This window comes from Odocoileus virginianus, chromosome 5 (assembly GCF_023699985.2).
Source record: "Odocoileus virginianus isolate 20LAN1187 ecotype Illinois chromosome 5, Ovbor_1.2, whole genome shotgun sequence".
In the NCBI taxonomy this organism is placed as follows: domain Eukaryota; kingdom Metazoa; phylum Chordata; class Mammalia; order Artiodactyla; family Cervidae; genus Odocoileus; species Odocoileus virginianus.
The window spans coordinates 18,845,823-18,865,146 of NC_069678.1; the positions used below are offsets into that span (position 1 = coordinate 18,845,823).

The 19,324-nt window shown below is 47.6% G+C and overlaps 1 protein-coding gene and 1 pseudogene across 19 annotated transcripts; both read left to right on the forward strand.

Moving 5' to 3' along the window:
* The first annotated feature begins 1,852 nt into the window (after positions 1–1,852).
* FCGR2B (Fc gamma receptor IIb) lies at positions 1,853–18,408 on the forward strand. 19 transcript variants are annotated; one of them, XR_011487739.1, is made up of 9 exons: positions 1,853–2,071; positions 5,572–5,592; positions 6,821–7,075; positions 12,381–12,635; positions 13,125–13,182; positions 13,283–13,405; positions 16,884–17,020; positions 17,658–17,698; positions 17,820–17,868. XR_011487739.1 is itself a non-coding variant. In XM_070467685.1 (8 exons), the coding sequence occupies exons 1-7, from the start codon at positions 1,960–1,962 to the stop codon at positions 17,668–17,670; spliced, it is 837 nt and encodes a 278-aa protein (XP_070323786.1). In that variant the 5' UTR covers positions 1,853–1,959; the 3' UTR covers positions 17,671–17,698; positions 17,820–17,908. The 19 variants fall into 19 exon arrangements, 13 of the variants coding, with proteins under 13 accessions (XP_070323786.1, XP_070323780.1, XP_070323782.1 ...); XR_011487740.1 differs by having other exon boundaries at positions 16,887–17,020; XR_011487736.1 differs by lacking the exon at positions 13,125–13,182 and adding an exon at positions 15,590–15,646 and having other exon boundaries at positions 1,854–2,071.
* Positions 7,182–12,373, forward strand: LOC139035007 (polyhomeotic-like protein 1 pseudogene; annotated as a pseudogene).
* Positions 18,409–19,324: the final 916 nt, after the last annotated feature.

Consider the following 19,324-nt stretch of genomic DNA (forward strand, 5'->3'; position numbering starts at 1 on the left):
AAGGTCAAGTTTTACAGAGCTTTCCAAGAGGCCATGTGGAAACAGGGCCTCATTGGCTAGGAAGTTGGGAGTTTATTTACAAGGCTAGAAGATCCTGACTTTTAGAGTAAGGTAAAGTAGCTAAAGCTGAGTCGGAAGACAGTGATTGGTGTATGTTAAGTTCCTGGACAGGTGTTTCCTGTAAGTGCAGGCTTACCTAAGCTTAGATGTATGATGTGGGCTGCTCTGTTGGGATGGCTCCAATGTGTGGGTCACATTATATAAATTAACTTTTAAAGTGTTGATAACAGCTCACTGGAGTCTTGGCATTGGTTAAAGAAACTTGTTCACCTAAAAATCAGACAAAGGCTGGAGGTAGATTGGGAGTGGGACACGGGGTAGAATGGGGTCAGTAGTAAAGCCTTGTCCAACGCAGGGCGGGGGGAGGGGGGTTGCTGCTGAGGCTTCTGAAGACTACAGAGTGTAAGAACAGATTTTACAATATCATTTCCTTGAATATTACAGCTTGTTTTCTGAGACAGCATTTGGGAGAGAGGCCCCAGCAGAGGGTCCTGAGAGAGATCCCAGAGCATCTCATGTTCTGGGGATGTTGAGGGTGAACAAATGGTGATGAGGATGATGACAGCAAGCAGAAAAGGGGAACTAGCATTGACTGGATACGCACAATGCACCAGGGCCTGTGCTAGCACACAAAGTCTCCTTTAATTTTCAAAAACTGTGACCACCGTGATTCTTAGTCAGCAACAAGGTTGCCCCCAAGAGGAGATTTGCCAATGTCTAGAGACATTTTCACAATTAGGGGTTGCCCCTGGCATCTAGTGGGGAGAGATCAGGGATACTGCTAAATACTACAATGTATGAGACAGGTCCTAACATCGAGAATTATTTGGCCCCAAATGTCAATAACACTGAGGCTGAGAAATTCTGCTTGAAGGATAGACAAGTTAATCTTCATTTATACAGATGAGGAATCTGTAGTTCTGAGAAGCCATCTGTCATTCAAAATTAGACCAATATGGCTCCAAAGCCCTGCTCTTTCACCATGCCATAGTGACGGGAACAGTGATGGGAATGAGGGTGAGAAGAACCAGGCCACTAGTTGCTCCTCAAAAGATATTTGTTGGAGGGATGAGTACAAGAATGAATGACAGGGACTTCCCTTGTGGTCTAGTGGCTAAGACTCCACACTCAATGCAGGGGCCCTAGCATTCCATCCATGGTCAGGGAACTAGATCCCACATACCACAACTAAGAGTCTGCATGCCACAACTAAAGATCCCACATGCTGCAACTAAGACCCGGGGTGGTCAAATAAATAAATGACGAAATATTTTTTTAAAAAGAATGAAAGACAAGGGGTGATAAAAGACAGGTATGATCATTCTATTGCCACCCTGACACATTTCTCTGTTCTTGTTCCACAATCCAAAATGGAGTCTGGATTATGATAATGAAGGCAATCAAATGATGGGGAAGGTGGTCTCAAGCCCCTCTGCTCAGTCTCAGGAGGAGTCTGATGCCAGTGTCTGCACCTCTAAATGGATCTAGAAGCACGGGTAGTGCCCTGGCCCACTCTCATCCATCGCCTTTTCCAAAGAGACAGAGACAGACAGGGAGTTCTGAGCTGAGTAGGGGTGATCATTCCCCTCTTCCTTCCTGGCGCTGAGCCCAGCTGTGGCCCCAGAGGACGAGGAGAATTTGTTTCCCAGTTCCTACATTTTCTGTGAATTTGGAGTGGGACTGAGCCAGATTCATTCTGGGAAGCCCTGAGTCTTCTGGGAGGGAACTCTCTAGATGAAAGAGGGTGGAAGGGGAGGAGCCAATGATAAAACAACACTTCTTTTCACTTCCTCTTTTGGACTCCAGAATTTGCCCTCTGGGTGGAATCTATCAAGCCTCGAGAGAAGCCAGTGTCTGCCGTGCTGGGCTGTCAGAGCAACCTGCTCGCTTTAGGAGGTGATGGGGATCCCCTCATTCCTAGCCTTCCTTGCTGTCAGGAGGAACCGAGCTCACTGCACGCCCTGGCATCCTTGGGGCCACATGCTACTGTGGACAGCTCTGCTCTTCCTGGGTGAGTCGGGGTCCCAGCAGGGACAGCAGAGCAGGACCACGGGCAGGTCTGCTTTTCTAAGTCAGCTGCCACCACCTGGGTTGGGGCTGAGCTGGGGCAAGGATGAGGGCTGCAATGGGCAGCACATCAAGAAAGTCAGGAGGGTGAAGGCAGGCTGATGAAAATCACATTCTGACAACCTTGCTGGCCTTGGGAAATTATGAAATTGACAAAAGTAAGGCTGTTTTTTATGTGTTTTGCCCAAAGTCACTGGGCACCAAGGTCCCTGGTAATCTACCACCTCCCACGCAGAACCAGCTCTGAGGAAAGTCCAGTGAGCCCGACCTGAAGGACTAATGATGGCCAAGGTGTTTATCTTCCTTAGAAATGTATGTTTCACTGGGACCAAATCTTAGGCCAGAGAGCTGATGATGTCTTAGGCAAATAGGAGATGTCGTTGTTCAGTTGCTAAGTTGTGTCCGACTCTTTGTGACCCCATGGACTGCAGCATGCCAGGCTGCCCTGACCTTCACCATCTCCTGGAGTTTGTTCAAACTCATGTCTATTGAGTCAGTGATACCATGGAGATGTGGGGAAGCAATAAAACACATTGTGGTGGGGGGCAGTAGCTGTTCTCTGTGCCCCTGAAACCAGACAGAAGAAACCTGTTCTCTTCATGCGAAAGGAGATCCACCTGGGATAAAGCACAAGAGGGTCCCGGTTATCCAGGGAATAGGGACCAGAGAATACATAAACCAGGCAATTCTAGAATCATCACTTGTGAGACCAGAGACATCATGCATGTCTGTTTTCACTGTGCAGACAAGGAGGTGTATCCTATCACTGATTAAAGAGAAGGAGAGGATCTTAGGCTGTGATTGAGAGCTGCTTTCTGGCCATGTTATCAGCCCTGGGCTAGGGACCATGGACTGATAATGCTGGTGGGAGAAAGAGTCTAGGGAAGGCCAAGTAGAGGAGACTTATCACCAGGAATATCCCCGCAAATTCAATTTCTGGAGTATGACCATCAAATCCACCTCAGGATGGCCCCAGAGGAAGACATGCAACCAGCCATTTCCAAAGTTACATGCTATGAGAGGTGGTAAAATCTGGTCAGTGCTGGGAGCCCTGGCCCTTGGTGCTGGGTGATACTGGGACAAGAGGTGGAGATGAGGAAGGCAGAGTATTCCCCCATGAGCAAGGTGAAATGGAATGAAGTAGACTAGTATGAAAAAGGAGCACACTGAGCTTCCTCACTTTTTCACACCAAGGAGCTCAGGCCTGGAGAGGCGCAGACTTCCCTGCCCCTGCCACGGTGATATCCATGTGAGGCCTAGGCAAGATTCCTGGGAGAGACTTCTGGCATTTTTGTCCACCTGCCTTTTTGGTGTCACCAAGGATTTAGGTCTCCACTGCTCTGTAACTCATTTTTTACAACACATTCTGGTCTAGTCTTGACTGCTCCTGTCTCTCCTTCTCTGAATCCCCGCTGCACACTGAAGCCAGGGCTTCTTCAGCTATAGCTATGGGTGAGGCACTGTACTTCACGGATGCCTTCAGTGCTGCTGCGCTGCCTACTTAATAAAGCTCAATCCTGCTCTTACAGGGAGATTTTCCTTTAGAGCCAGGCAGTGTGTACAAGCACGCTCTGCTTTCCAAAGATTCCACAAACTACCTTGTTTACACATGAAATAAATGCTATGTGCAGACTCTGTTCTAGGACCTGGGGATTTATCAGTGAATGGGAGAGACAGCCTTTTGTCTCCCTTAAAGTGACGATGCAGACTATGAACATATTTAATATTCACTAGTATTCGTTAAGTGAATAAGTAGATGACTTCTCTCTACTTTTCTCATCTCTTACTTGTTTTTCTCCTCCTCCTCTTAGTCCTACTTCTTTACTCATTTCCTGTACTGTCACTTGTCATTTCTGCACACTCTGGTTTTTAGCTAACTTCTATGTCAATAGCTTCCAAACCTATCTTTCTTGCTGTGTCAGATACAATTTTATATTTCCACTTTCCCGGTTGGAAACCTGCAAATTGATTTGTCAGCTCAGAAACAAAACACATTCAAACTCCAACAATCATCTGCCCCTCACAAATGTTCTTCTCCTCCTAACATTTCTATTTGTGTGGGCACAATTAACTATTTTCCTGGTCACCCATTTACAAACCCCCATACCTCATCCAGTGCCACTTTCTTGCTGCCTATTAAATTTCTCTTATGCCTATGTCCTCATCTTCACTTTCTACATCATCACAACTTTGGGTTCCCTTATCTCTCACCTAGGTAACACTCAATGATTTTCAGAGTATTGGTAAATAAAATTAACATGGCTATTGCCCTCTTTGAGCTTACATTCTACTGAGGGACACAAACAATAAATAAAAAAGCACCATGCATAAATATAAATTGGAAAGTGGCTATGAAGCTGTAAACAGGATACTCTGATAAGAACAGTTGTTGTGGGGGAGATGAGAGAATAGCCTGTGTTAACAGGATGATATGGAAAGAATTTTCTGAGGAAGTGACTTTTAGACTAGAACCTGAAGCAAGATAAGAATTAAGCCATTTGAAGATACAAAGGAAGTGGGTTCAGAGAGTTCAGCATACAGAAAAGCCCCAAGTTTGAAGAATTTAAAGAGGGCTGGTATTATTGGAATTCAGTGAATCGGCAAAGTAGAGCATGAGATGAAGCTGGAGAGGTGAGCAAGGACCGTATCAGGTGTGGCCTTGTAAATATTTACATTTTACTTTAAGAGCAAAGGAGGAACCTAGAAGGCTTGTAAGCAGGGGGCTGATATCTGACTTGTTAGTTTAAAAATGATTCTACCTTCTCTGTGGGGAATGAATTGCAGGGGGAACAGAAGAAGGGAAAAGCTAAGTTAGGAGATGGAAGAAAGCTGATGGTAGCCTAAAGTAGTACGGACCTGGACTGAAGTCAATGCACTTAAGGACTAATTGGAAGCAGGATGAACAAGAATTTACTGGTGCAAAGGTAGATGGTTTGGGAGGGAGAGGAATAAAAGAAGATTTGCAGTTTTCTGTCATGAATATCTGGGTAGATGGTCAAGATATACACTTATACGGGGGGAATCTGGGAGAGAAATAGAACATGTCCATTTAATTTGTCATTGAGGTCACTGGTTATTTTGACAAGGAAAGTTTTAGTGGACTAGTGAGGTTCAGCGATTGGAAAGAGAAGAAATGAAGATAGCCAATGTAGAAAAAGAACTGAGAAATCAGGCTGGGAAAGGGAGCAGAGAAACAATTTTGGAATTCTATGGAGGGTCAAGTGAAAGTTTTATCCTTTTAATGAAACATCCTGGAGCATATTTATGTTGGTAGGAAAGACCCAGCTGAGAAGGAGAAACGGGTGATGCAGAAGAGAAAGGGAATAATGCAGAGAGGGAAATCTTTGTCCAGGTGAAGGGAATCTGACCTGGGATTGATGACTATTTGAAATGATGAATCATCATATGCAAACACCAGGCTGATCTTTGCTTTCTCTCTCACAGCTCCTGTTGCTGGGAAACCTGGTAAGTGCTCCCCCACATCCCCTCTGTCCCCCAGCCACCCTGTCTCTCTGCTCCCTGCACCCTGTCTGGAGGAACTCTGGATGCACCAGCAACCCAGGACCGAGGTAGAGCCAGGAAAGAGGAATTGCACCCACAAGAAGCCCTGCACCCTTCTCCTTCCTGCTTCCCATCCTCCCACTGAAGCCACCAGGGGTGGGCAGCCAAGGGACACTGATGCCTTGGCCCTCCTGCTTCTGTTATGATGAGACCTCACAGATTCTGTCACAGAAAATAACTGTCCTCTGTCTCAGTTGCCTTCTTCTCCCCAAACTAAACCACAAGCCCAGGACATTTTAGTTTCAGCCGCATCCAGAAGCACATGATCTGCTTAGGTTATCCCCATGGGTCGATAAATCATCTACTTTGCATATATTTGAAGTCTTCAGGGCCTGTTACCCTGGAGAGAACTAAGAGGCGGTATTACTGGCTGCAGCTGGGTGGGGTGAACACTGCTGGGCACTGCTTTCTCAGCACCACTAACCTCTCCACCACCCAGGACTGATAGGGGGTGGGGCTCTCCCTGGGTCACTGAATCCAGGGCTCCCTAGACTGGTCTTCCAGCCTGGCTCACTCTTTCTTATTCTTCTGAGGCCACAGAGACTCCTCTGTTCTTGGGTGTCAGGACAGGTCTACTCTCAAGGACAAAGAATGAAACAGGTCAGACGAGAAACGTGACCTCTGACTCTCAGCCTGGCACCTCCACCAGATGGCCCCCTTGTCTTCATCCGGCTGGGAAGACAGTTCATCCACTAGTGTCCCAATGCCCCAGTGTATGAGGGTGGGGGAGTGATTCCCCAAAGGATGCATGTGCAGTGTGTGTGTGCGTGTCTGTGAGTGTGAGTTTGAGAGAGAAAGAGAAATAGAGACAGAGAGAAGAAACTGGGGAGAGCTCCTCGGGTGAGGTGTGTTTGTGTTTCTAGGCTGTTTGCTTGCCCCCTCTCCCATTTCCCTACCCCACACCTTCTCCGAGGTGGAGGAGCCAAGCTCCCTGAGAGAATCTGGGTTCCTGGGGGCCCCTGTGTGGCCACATGAGTTGGAGGAATTGCCTTCAGTTGCAGAACTGTTCTGGGTTGGGTTCTCTTGATCTCCCCAGCACGGCCACAGTTTTCCATCATCTGAGATTTGGGGTCTGCTTAGGCCCTTGGGTTCCCTTTTCCTCATGCTGCCTCCTCTCTCTGCCCCTCGGCAGATCTCCCAAAAGCTGTGCTGAGCATCCAGCCTGCGTGGATCAATGTGCTCAGGGAGGATCGTGTGACGCTGATGTGCCAGGGGACCAGCTTCTACGAAGGCAACCTCACCATGTGGTTCCATAACGGGAGCTCCATCCACACCCAGAACCAGCCCAGCTACAGCTTTCAGGCCGGCAGCAATGACAGTGGATCCTACAGGTGCCAGAGGGAGCAGACCAGCCTCAGCGACCCTGTGCATCTGGATGTGATTTCTGGTCAGTGGAGGAAGGCCCTGGAGAGTCTGGGAGAACAAGGGGAGATGGACTCTGCTTACATGGCAGAGGTTTTTAGGAAAGGGCAGTTGCCTACTTACTGGAAAGCATGACTGTGAGTTGTTTGAAGTGGTTTTGGTCCACCCATTTCCCTTTTCAACCCACCTCCTTGGCTTAGCATGAGTGGTGAGGTGGAAGTTCCTAAGAGATTTCTCAAAATATGTTGGGCTCCTTTATCTTGGTGCTGATTGAGCAAGAAGGTGACAAGGCCACCAACAGGCATCTGGGTGTGAGAGAAGCATAAGAAAATCTCTAATTTATAGAAATCTTTCCATTTTTATGGCACAGTCAAATGTACAGACACAGCACAACTGAATCCTAGCCCTGGGAATTACTAGCTGTGTAAACATGATTTCATTTACCTTTGAGCCTCAGTTTCATCACCTGCTAATGAAGATACCACTGCCTCCCACACGAGATTCTGGTGAGAATCAGCATTTCCCTAATCCCTACTCTCTCTCTCTGCAACTGAGGTGAGACTCATGTCTTAATCTCCTTATATTTCCAGCCACAGGGACAGGGCAGGGCTTAATAAATGTTTGTTGAACAAATCAATGATTTTCCAAAGCCCTTGGCAAGAAGTAGTTTCCCCATTAAAAAAAAAAAAAAGCTGCAATGTGATTATGATAAATACTATCATTGTTACTGTTCATTTAGTCCCCTTCCCTCACTGAATACCCCAATTTTCCTCACAAGCATCTAATAGGCCAGGTGGGCCTCAGTCCCAGTCCTGCCATCTTACCCTCTGTGCTTAGCAGGAAAGGACAGTCATGGAGGGAAGCCTCAGTGGCCTGGCAGGGCCCTAGCCCCAGTGCCCTGCCCCTCCAGGAAGGGGTGGAGCGGAGGGGCTTCCTCTCCTCAGGACTCTGTGAGACACCCCCCACCACTGTGACTGATGACAGAACAACTGGCACATGAGGGGGGTCACCCTGGGGGACCTCGGTGCAGAGCTAGATATGGAGTGCTCGAGCCCAACACCAGCCCGGGGACCTTGGACCGCTACCATGGAGACTAGTGCCAACAGAAGGCAAGGCACGCTATAAACAAGAGGCAGGGCAGGCTCTGCAGACACTGCTGGGGCAGCTCCGTGGGCCTCAGTATTTACACCAATTTGTGCTCAGCAGGCCCAGCTGCATGGCCTGGCTGTGGTCCAGCTGGCCACAACTGCTGCCAGGCAGCAGACCAGTACCTCAAATGCCAGCAAGACACAAGCAGCTGAGCACCACCCAGGCCCCAGTCAGTCAGGCCACGGCATCAGCCTCCCCATTCACCAGCCAATCCCAGAATGAACTCTTCCGGTGTTACAACTTGACCCAATCTTTGCTACTGGGGAGCACGACATCCTTCTCCCTCTACCTATCCCAGGCCTAGGTGTATCCAAGACCGCAGCTGGGAAACCAATCCTAGGTAAAGCAGACCCTGGTCCAGAGTGTGCCTTTAGTTTTCAACTCATCCTGATGCCTGTTAGTGGTTGTAGTCCAGTAGGAGGTACCATCTGCTCAGGCTCCTGGAGTCCATGCAGATACAGCTGAGTACAGAACTTGGCAATGAGGAACAACGGGTCTCAGCCCAAGGTTCCACTCAGAACACTATTCCCCATTTTGTTGCTGTTCAGTCACTAGGTCATGTCTGACTCTTTGTGACCCCATGCACTGCAGCACACCAGACTTCCCTGTCCTCTACTATCTCCTGGAGTTTCTCCCACTCATGTCCATTGAATCAGTGATGCCATCCAACCATCTTATTTTCCATCATCCCCTTTTCTTGCCTTCAATCTTTCCCAGCATTGGAGTCTTTTCCAATGAGTTGGCTCTTCTCATCAGGTGGCCAAAGTATTGGAGCTTCAGCATCAGCCCTTCCAACGAATTGATTTCCTTTAGGATTGACTGGTTTGATCTCCTTGCTCTCCAAGGGACTGTCAAAAGTCTTCTCCAGCACTGTGATTCGAAAGCATCCATTCTTTGGTGCTCAGTCTTCTTTAGGTCTGACTCTCACATCCATACATGACTACTGGAAAAACCATTGCTTTGACCTGTATGGATCTTGGACAGCAAAGTGATGTTTTTGCTTTTTAATGCCTCTTTTCTGGCCTACCCCAGGCCTTTTGCCAGGCCATAGCTGTGGCTCAGACTCTCTCTAGAACTTCAGGTCAGTTTGTTAACCTTAGTCCAGCTGGTGGAGGCCGGACATAGGCTCATGGGTCCAGGAAGAAGTGGGCACGCACCTGGGCCTTTGGTTGAGTCGCCCTCATGAGGAATAGGTGGTGGCAGGAGCTGCACGAGGGAAGGCACAGGAGAGGTGGAGCCCTTGCCTACATCCAGGCAGTGACTGAGCTTGAGTGTTAGCCAGAGGCAGGAAGTACAGTGGCCAGGAAGGCAGAAGCAGATGGGAGTGGTCAGCAGGGCACGAACCTGACACGGACAGCCATACCTGCTCCCAGCCAGACCCTTATGAACTCGGTCACTCCCATCAAGTCCCATTCACTGATTTAGCAACAGCAACAGATCCAGCTCTTGAAGAAACAAGTGGTTATCCGATCGCAGATTGTTCTCGACCACTAGCTCCAGCTCCGGCACTGTCAGACCCAGTACTCCTCCACCCAGCTACGCACCTCCAGTTGGCCCAGCAGCGGCAGCACCCACGAGCCTCACTGCCCCTCAGCCACCACAATACAGGTCCCCGCCGTTCTCCTCGTGCCATCTCCGCACTGACTGGACAGCCCCAGACATCGGCTGTGCAGTGCAAGGAGGAGGGAGATGATGTCTCCATGCTGAGTTCAATGCTCCTGCCAAGGGTTCTCAGGCAGCAGAGAGCCCAAGACCATGGACAAGGAGAGCAGTCTTGGAGAAGAAGCTGAACTAGTGACCAATGGGAATGCTAATTCACCAAGCAACGAATTGGCAGCCGAGGACCCTGCTCATCAGCACCACCTTCTGTGCTAGCCATGGTATCCAGACAGATGGAGACTCAAACCTCAGCAAGGCACTGTGAAGCCCCAGATGCTCACCCAGATAACTGAGGGCTTTGGTATCCAGGACTGAGCAGAAATGTTCCCAATGTTCTCCACTACTGAAAGAGTTTGATAAGCCTCCCAACAGGGCTGAATAATAATCAGCCAGGTGGCTCCAGTGAAGGGGACAACCCATCTACTCAGCAGTAAAGAAGACAAATCTCCCAAAGTTCCAGCACTGTGGGAAGTACACTCCTGAAGAAGCGTTCTATGGCTCCAAGAGTTTTCTGCTTCATGAGTTGCACTAAGAGGTACTGTGTGAACTGTAGCTGCCAGTTCTGGCTGAAGAGGGAAAAAAATGAAAGAGTTTCAGGAAGCTCACTATCTTGTGTTCACCAGTGTGGACCCTGCTTCTGCTCCTCTGACATCATCCATGCTATCATCCAGGGCAAGTACAGCAGGGGTCAAGAGCACTCGAGCTGGGGTTCAGGGAATTTCAGTTATGATGAAAGCACTCTCTCCAACATCTTGGGCCTTTATCAGTGAGAACTGGGCATGGGGAATGAGACCTGGGAAACTTCCATTTGGCTCTGCCTATGCCAGGATTCATGGCATCGACCCTGTGTTCCTGTCTAGCAATCTTAGCCTTTGGAGTGGAGAGGTATATAGGTTTGTTGCTTCTCTACAAGGCTTCCAGGAGATTGCAGAGGAGTTTTTTTCCCCAGGAGTTTGATGAAAATGTCCTTTTATGACTTAAAGAACACCTCATGAGTGCCATGAACATGACACTGGGCCCTACCCTCAGGATCTGCACCAAAGAATTGTCCTCAAGGAGACCTCAGATGGCCCTCTTATACAAATCACCCTAAGGCTGAGGCTCCCACTGTACAGGTTAAAATCTGGCACCAGTGGGGCCTTTGCTGAGAAGAAAGTGCTGCTCTAAGGATGTACACCTTCTGTCGAGGGGATTCCCCAGACAGGGAGGAGAAGTAATTGGTTGCAGGTGCCACATGGAAGCAGCTTTGACATTTTCTCTGGATTCTACTTCATTTAAAAAAAATCTCTACAGTTCTCAACATTTCTGTCTAGCTTAATCCAACCTTTATAAAAGAAGCAGACTAGAGACCAAGGATTGCTCAACTAATCCTGGGGTAAAACGCCTAGCTAGGGTCTGAGTGTCTCAAGAAGAGGGCTACACAGGGTGGTTGGGGAGGAAGTGGGTGGAACACAAGACTGCCCCCCAGTATTAGGCATGGGATTTTCTAGCCTGTGTGACATGGTGCAAAAGTCGGGTGCCCCCACCTTCCCTCTGCATTGTCTCACTATAGCTGTGGCCCATGGTTTTCTCTTCACTGTCACTCACTCCCTCTGCTTTGAACATTTCTTTCCCCATATGCGGCAGGCTCACCAGCCAATGTAGAGGCTTGGTTGGCATCTTTCTGATCTGCCGAAGGGACTAAGTGTGTTGACTGGCACATGTGTGGCTATATATATATATTTTTTTATTCCCCTTCTCCCTTCCAATGTATCTGTTGTTTTCTACCCTTCCTTTCCAATTCCAACTCTTCTCTGTCCTACAGCTTCAGGAAAACAGAGGGCATGGGCTGAGGTCAGGATTATAAGTACCTACCTAAGCCTCTATTCCTTAAACTATAAAGAAATTAAAAATATTTCCTCAGCAAAAGGATTAAAATGACTGGGGGGAAAGTACACAGCAGGCTAATTAATGGCCCACCCATGTCACTGCTGGCTTGAGACAAAGTCCCCGCTGAAGTGAAATTCCACGTTTACTAACAAGAACTAAGCAAGCTAATATTTGTTGGATGCCCATGGCTTTCCCCAAGGACACAGGTCTCTTCTGTGTCCCCCTCACATGCTGCGTCCTCTCTCAGACTGGCTTCTCCCTTTCCTCCCTCCCTTAGGGAAGGGATTTCACTCCCTTCCCCGTATCCTCCTGCAGACGCCTCTTGGGCCAGACAGGGCTGCAGCTGGCGTCTTCCAGGACAGGAACGAGAAGACAAGCATATCTGAACACCTACTGTGTGCCAGTAACTACTGTAGACAGTACAGCTAATGGTACTATTGTGACTGGTTCCGCATACGAGGAAACTAAGGCCCAGAAGAATTCATTGTTTACCCAGGATCACAGGGTGCGTACATGAAGGAGCCAGAATTAGAGACCAGGGGTGTGTGATTCCACATTTAAACTGCCCTCCACACATACTGGCCCCCGGATGGTCTGGGTCTCAGATCTGAGTCAAGACCTTCTGGGTCCTGCGGTCCCTTTGTGTCTTTCAGACTGGCTGCTGCTCCAGACCCCCAGCCTCGTGTTCCAGGAAGGGGAGCCCATCGTGCTGAGGTGCCACAGCTGGAGAAACCACCCTCTGAATAAGATCACGTTCTACCAGGATGGGAAATCCAAGACATTTTCCTACCTGCGTTCCAACTTCTCTATCCCACGTGCCAACTTCAGTCACAGTGGCAAGTACCACTGCACAGCGTTTATCGGGAAGACGCCACACTCGTCACAGCCAGTGAACATCACTGTCCAAGGTGGGGACTCTCTCAAGATGAAAGGATGGGAGAAGAGATGGATAGTTAGGAATAAAGTCACATGGTCTCAAATGGAGATTTGAGAAATGCCATAGTACCAAACCTGGGCTTGGGCAAAGGGCAGGGGTATGGGCAACTTGTTAAATGCTGTCCAGAGCTTGGAACCCTCAGCTCTCAGGTGACAGGTGATGAGGCTCTTATTCTACTTTGAAATATAAGCCCATCATGCCAAGCACAGCAGTGAAGCAGAGCTTTCTCATTGGTATAGAAGTTCCCAAAGCTCCTGGACATTCCTAAGAACTGAAGTTTTCCTAAATTTTTATCATGTTTCATGATATTTCCATTCACTCCCAAAGGTATAGCATGTTCTTAACAGTTTAGGGGTCCAGGGTTGGAGGCTTCAGGTTCACCCTCCCTGCTATCCCCAAGGGCTAAGAGGAACCCTTCCCTCCACCTTATACACTCAACTGTGTGCCTTCATTTGATTAGCAGAGAAATCAAAAGGGTATGGGGGAAGCATAAGCCCGGTCACAGAACTCCTGTGCAGGTGAGGTTGGGGGAGGAAGCGAGTGCTGCATTGGAGGAGGGCAGGGAGGGTGACGTGGAAAAGGGAGGGCACTGCCTGTCCTGAGGTCTGTCTTCCCCAGAGTCCAGCTCCAGCGACCCCTCATCGGCGATGACAGTTGTGGCTATAGGCGCTTGTTTTGGTGCTGTGGCTATTGTTGCTGCTGTAGTAGCCTGGCTCCGCCTCAGGAGAAAGCCAATTTCAGGTTTGTGGTTCCTCTCGGTCCCTCTTGTTATCAGTTCCTTCTTAGCCGAGACCCTAACCCCAAACATTGCTAGAACCCTTATCTTTGGGCTAGAGAATCCTTAGCATTCAGATGTAGTCCCATATTTTATTGTTCATTCATTTAACAGGCCTGAACAAATTGGCTTATGTGTCAAGCACTGTGATAGACTCTGTGGATGATGCCAAGTTAAAGTTCAGCCTCTGCCCTTAGGGAGTCCATAATATTGTGGAGAAGACTGAAGTACAAATAGAACAAAAGTACAAATAGAATTAGAGAGGATGAGACCAGTGTTAGAGAATGCATAGGCTATGACAGGGGTAGAAGAACCTGAATTACCCAGCATGGGCTGGGCCAGTTAGAGAAAACTTCATAGGGAGGTAGTGTTGCATTGTAATTGAAGCTCAACTGGTGGGGTCAGACTGCCTAAGTGCAAACCTAAGCTCCTCAGCTCACCAGCTGAGTAACATTGGGTGCATTATTCTCTGTGTTTCGAGACGATGGAGCTGGTGTCTTAAGAGTATGCACATCATGACCAGCTGAATGAGGAGGCATAAGCCGCCCACATGGGGTTGGCAGCTCCTTCAGCATCTGAGCTCCTAGATTGGGGAAGTGAAAACCCTGGGTCATTTTGATTGAAAATACAGTTTCAATACATCCTCATAAAGGAAGTAGAGTCACAAGATTTGCCACTTAGAGATCCCAGAAATGAGAAGGGGCTGTCAGTCCTTTGCCCCAGGTCATGGGTGAGCAGGAGAGGACAGGGTATCAAGCAACTATTATTTATAAAGTGATTGAGGTGGAGGACACTAACATATTTGTGGGCTTAACATCTAAGTGGTTATTTTGAAAGATGCCCCAGGAAAATCAAAGTGAGAACTTAACGGTGGGAATCCTAAACTCAAGTCCTTATCTTAAATGTCCAGACTCTGTAAGCAGGGTTATCATACTGTAAAACTCAGGTGGCAACTCAGGGAAACAAAGTTGTTGTTTTCTTTCAGGAAAACAGTTGTTTTTCTCATCATGTTCAACTTCTATGTGCCTCAGTTTCTTCACCTGCAAAATGAGGACACAAACAGAACCTACCTCATAAGGTTATGAGAATGAATGAGCCTGCAGATCTTATAACAGTGCCCAGCACACAGCTCACATCATACAGGATGGGCTGTTAACATTATGGAGGAGGTGATGTTTGAGGGTAGCAGTTAACCAGTCAAAGGGTAGATGAGCATTTCCAGGCGTGGGGGCCAAGACATGGAAATAAGAAACACTGTGGCTAGGAAGGGGATCAGGGGAACAGTAAGGAGGGTGATGTAAGCAATTTGATGCCATCGAAGCCATAAATGGTGACGCAGAAAAAAAGAAGGTGAAGCAGGGCAGAAAGTTCATGGAATTGACATAGGCTACCTTTAAAGAACTAGTGTGTATTCCAAAGGGCACAGGAGGGCAATAAGCATGTCTCTTTGTTCTGTGCTTCCTTCCCCTTCCCATCAGCACCTGGCACAGTGCTTGCCACACAGCCAGATGATTAAGAAACATCTCTTCACTCATCAACTGAAGAACTTCACCTCTTGGAAAGCAGTCTCCTTCCCCCCATAGTATTAATATTAATGTAAAATTCCTGAGAGAGAAGGGAAGGTGCTATAGAAATCTAGTAAGCAGATCATCACAATTCTTAACATTGTAAAGCTAGCTTACTGGTGAGAGAAAGTGCTAAAGTTATCCAGACACGGAGAAAGTAAAAGGGAAGAAAGAATCAGAGCCGCTGACAAAGAGAAAATACTGCTACTTATACTTCACAAAGCACTTCGCAATTGGTTCATAGCCAAGACCTCAGTTACCGATGATAAGTAAATGTAGAGACTCAGTGAGGAAAACTGAGAGGGAGAAAGAGATGCTTTTAAAAGGCAGAGCAAGCTGAAGAAAGGTGCAATGGAGTGGCCTTGCTGACAGTCCCATGAGTCCCTACTATTAACCTAGCCAACTTCTATCTCTCTAGACCAGCCCATTTACAGGCTAAGGTAGTCTCTGGGGAGTGGGGGGGAGAGGGGTGTCTGTGGGAGAAGGGTGTGTATTGGTTCTAACCCAGTCTTGCCTCTGGTCCTCAGTCCTGAAGACTTAGGGTCTACCCCGTAATCCTACTAACCTCCTATGTGCCCCTCCTAGCTCTCCCAGGACCCCCTGAGCACAGGGAAAGGGGGGAGACCCTCCCTGAGGAGCCAGGTGAGTGCGGCTCCCCGCTGGGGGCTCAGCGACACCCTGCTGTGTGCATGGGCTTGTGGGCACCGGAGAGGGAGGGGGCGGCGGGAGGAGGGCAGGGTCTCAAATCTCTTGGTCAGTTCTGAGACGAACTCCTGGGCCTGAAGAGGACCTCACTGGAGATGAACACCTATCCTAGACAGAGAGACAGTGGCCTTGTCTGAGTTTCTGGGGCTAGAACTGCTAGGGGTGTTTCCAGAGCAGAACTAAAAAATATATTTAGGTCTTTCTGTGGAGTTTTGGAAGAGCTGGTAAAGGCTGGGGGTTAGATGTTGTAAGGCTAAGGCAAATAGAATTAAAAAGATAAAACTCTAGAGGAAAGGAGAAAGAGGGCAAGAGAATAAAGTCTAGATTTGCTGCAGTCTGTCTCTCTGCAGCGATGGGGTAAGAGGACATGGGGTAAGCGATGGGGTAAGGGCTCAACTCTTAGTGGAACATGAAGAGAAGATTTTAGGCCGAGAAAGTTCTGTGTACTAGCTACATTAGCGGGCTTTCCGCTAATGGAAAGCCTGGATCTAATGCCCACTCCGATAGGTTTGTTAAATGTGGGCCTGGCACTAGCTCGGTCGCTATCATAAAATGGAATCTTGAGTGTCATTTCCTCTATTGGGGTTTAATCATCTCACGGAGGAAATGAGTGGATTGGCCTGGAGGACCTCTAAGCCTTCCAGGTCTGACATTCTGAGAGTCAGTGCCCATCAACCCTAGCCCAAGTGGGAATATGTTAAAGGAGCAGGAGTATTCCAGGCAATTTCCTGACTGTAACCAGAGCTCGGAGGGACCTGAAGCTTTCTCTGGGGGCTCCCAGAGAGCAGAAATAGACAGGAAAAAGAAGTCTTTGAGGACCCCACCTCGGATGGCTGGAGTATGGCTCAGGGCAGAGCCAACAGATTTGAGAGCTTGAGCAAAATGGCCCAGCTGTCCGGCTGCACTTTGAGCAAGACCCCTAGGTCCTGTGGCCAGGCCAAGTGGGGACATGGACCTGAGTCTGCACTGGGGCCAAACCAACGTAGGAAAAAACGTCCAAACACAAGTGGATTAGCCACTATGCTGGCTCCATACACTGGCATAAATATATTTCACAAGGTGTTTATTTCACAGGAAGGCACTGGGGCTGATGGTTTCCCCAAAGGCTCATCTAGGTTGCTGGGATTGTAGAGGGATGCATTAGAAGGAGGATTCAGTACGTGGTTTGTTCCAGAAGTTGGAGCATGGCATACAGGGACTCGTTGTGTCCTGGAGATGAATGAAGACACTAGATGTATTGTCTCAGACTCCTTCCCCACTTCCTGAGGAATGCTGCTTTGCAGATGCTGAGCTGCTTTCCGCACTGGCAAAGTGAGTTTGTTGGCAAAAACATGAGGAAATTTGGATCTTTACCAAGGAGAGGACTGGCTGGCTTGCTTGCTTCCTTCTTTCCTTCTCTTACGCCTCCATTGCTCACTCTCACGCTTTATTTCTTTTCGATATGAGGGAGTATGAGATTCTTCAGTGCTCCAACAAAGATATACTATTGGGCTGGCCAAAAAGTTCTTTCAGGTGTTTCTGTACCAGCTTCTAGAAGAATCTGAATGAACTTTTGGCCAACCCAATACATGTGGCCAACCTGGAAAGGTTCTATCTGTGGCTGGCAAAAATCTAAATTACTTCACTCTAATAGTGAACACCCCCCCCCCCCACACACACACCTCTTCCCCAGTATCTCCAATCCCAAAAGCTGCCTGGTGGCTTCGAAGAAAACAGTGCTTTTCTGAAAAGGGTGTAGTACAGATGACTGTCTCCCTTTCCTAATGTAGCTGGTGGCGGCGCCATGTCTGGGATACTGAGGGTGGATTGGGAATGAAGTTTTCGGCCTGCAGGGCTGAGTTGGGGTCAGTGGTCCTCACCTCAAGCCCGGTCTGGGCCTCCGCAGCAGTGTGGATAGGCCCCATGCTATAGCAGTGCGCCTGCTCATCTCTGTTCTCTTTGCCCATAGCCGGTCTCAATGATGCTGAAGCTGATGCTGCCAGAACTGAGGTGAGCCATCCAGCTGCCTGCTTTTCCTTCTCCCTCCTCCTTCACCCCTGCTGCCGCTTCTGTGGCCTTCCTTCCTGTGACCTCTCCGTGGATCCTCACTGCTCCTTTCTGCTTTCTCTAGGCTGAGAATACAGTCACCTATTCACTCCTCTCGCACCCGGACATTGCAGAGGAAGACACAGAGTCTGATTACCAGAAACACCTTTAGTTTTCGTGGTCTTGCCTGGGACTTCGGGGGTGAATCGGAGAGGCCAGGATCTGGTGTCTTCTGGCCTGAACTCCTCTTAGGGAGGAGAAGGAGATACTGCAGTTCTAAAGAAAGAGAATGACTTTTCCGGAGTTAGCTCCTCTGAGTCCTGAAGCTCCCTGTTCTGACATTCACAGATGACACAGCCTCAGATAACTGACCGCTGACTTATTCCTTGCCTCAGCACTTCTCATCATCAGGACTCTTCTATTATACATTCACACAGCCAGTGTAAGTTACTTTCATTAAGAGATTGCAGCAACATGGAAATACGTTACAGGTTATATGAGAAAAATTAGATAAACATGGATGATTTCAGAAATCTTGAAATAGACTAACATATGCCAATATATTGAAAGTGATTGTTTCTGGGGATGGAATTATTGGTGCTTTTCATTTGCTTTGTTAATTCTTCTGTACAGACCATATATTACTTTTATAATAAAATACTACACAAACAACAGCCCCCTCATCTTTTAATCACTGAACCAATTAGAATATGGACTGATCTGGGGTCTGTTTCTTTTCAATGATAAGAATGTTGGGAAGGTAGTAATGGGCAGGAGGTTGGGCAAAGAAAATGTTTGGAGTGTTGGACAAGTATCCCTCATCTTAAAACCATACACCCTTCTTTCAGTGACTTTGTGTTCTTGTTTCCATGTCTTCTTTCTCTTCCTCCCATGGCAAATAAACACCGGTTCTCAGGAAGCCAAACTTCAGAGGAGTCCTGAACGGAGATTTGTTGACTCTTTCTGCCCTGCTCTTTCCCTATTAGAGTTATCAGAAGGATGTGAACCTCTCAGAGAAGGTTCCGGGAGGTTAGAAACATGACTGACAGCTTCCTCTGGAGATGTCCTTAGAGAAGCCTCATTTTCCTGGGACTCTAACAGGAACATTGTGCAACATTTTTGCATTCAGAATTTAGCAGCTTCCTTTATTGAGTAGTTTTCATGAGGTTTCATGTTCATGTATTGCTATACAATAAGGAATAGTAATTGCAATTATTGGGGTATTGAGGGCTTATTTTATGCCAAAATATGTGCCTTTAGAATAAGAGTGTTTAAGAGTATTAGCCGTTCATAGTTTTTCTGTTGTGGTTTTCTTGTTCACATACTCAAGCCCTTTTTACAATAACAATGTATGTCTCTCTATTTATACATTACATATTAGCAATTTATTTTATTTATATGTAAATTATTTTACTATGCTAATTTTTAAAATAAAATACAGGTAACCACAAAAGATAATTAAGATCACCTATAAAATCACAAAATAGAAACAATCAATGCTAATGTTTAAAAAATTTCAATCCATGTTTCTGTCTATAATAATATGTATAAGCATATGGGTTTTTAAAATTCAATCACATTGTATTTTTG

Excerpts from the sequence above, each read along its gene's own strand:
- FCGR2B (XM_070467674.1), top strand. The coding sequence starts at position 1,960 with ATGGGGATCCCCTCATTCCTAGCCTTCCTTGCTGTCAGGAGGAACCGA. Across the intron at positions 7,076-12,380 it reads GCATCTGGATGTGATTTCTG|ACTGGCTGCTGCTCCAGACC; the intron begins GTCAGTGGAGGA and ends TGTGTCTTTCAG. Across the intron at positions 13,406-15,589 it reads CAGGAGAAAGCCAATTTCAG|CTCTCCCAGGACCCCCTGAG; the intron begins GTTTGTGGTTCC and ends TGCCCCTCCTAG.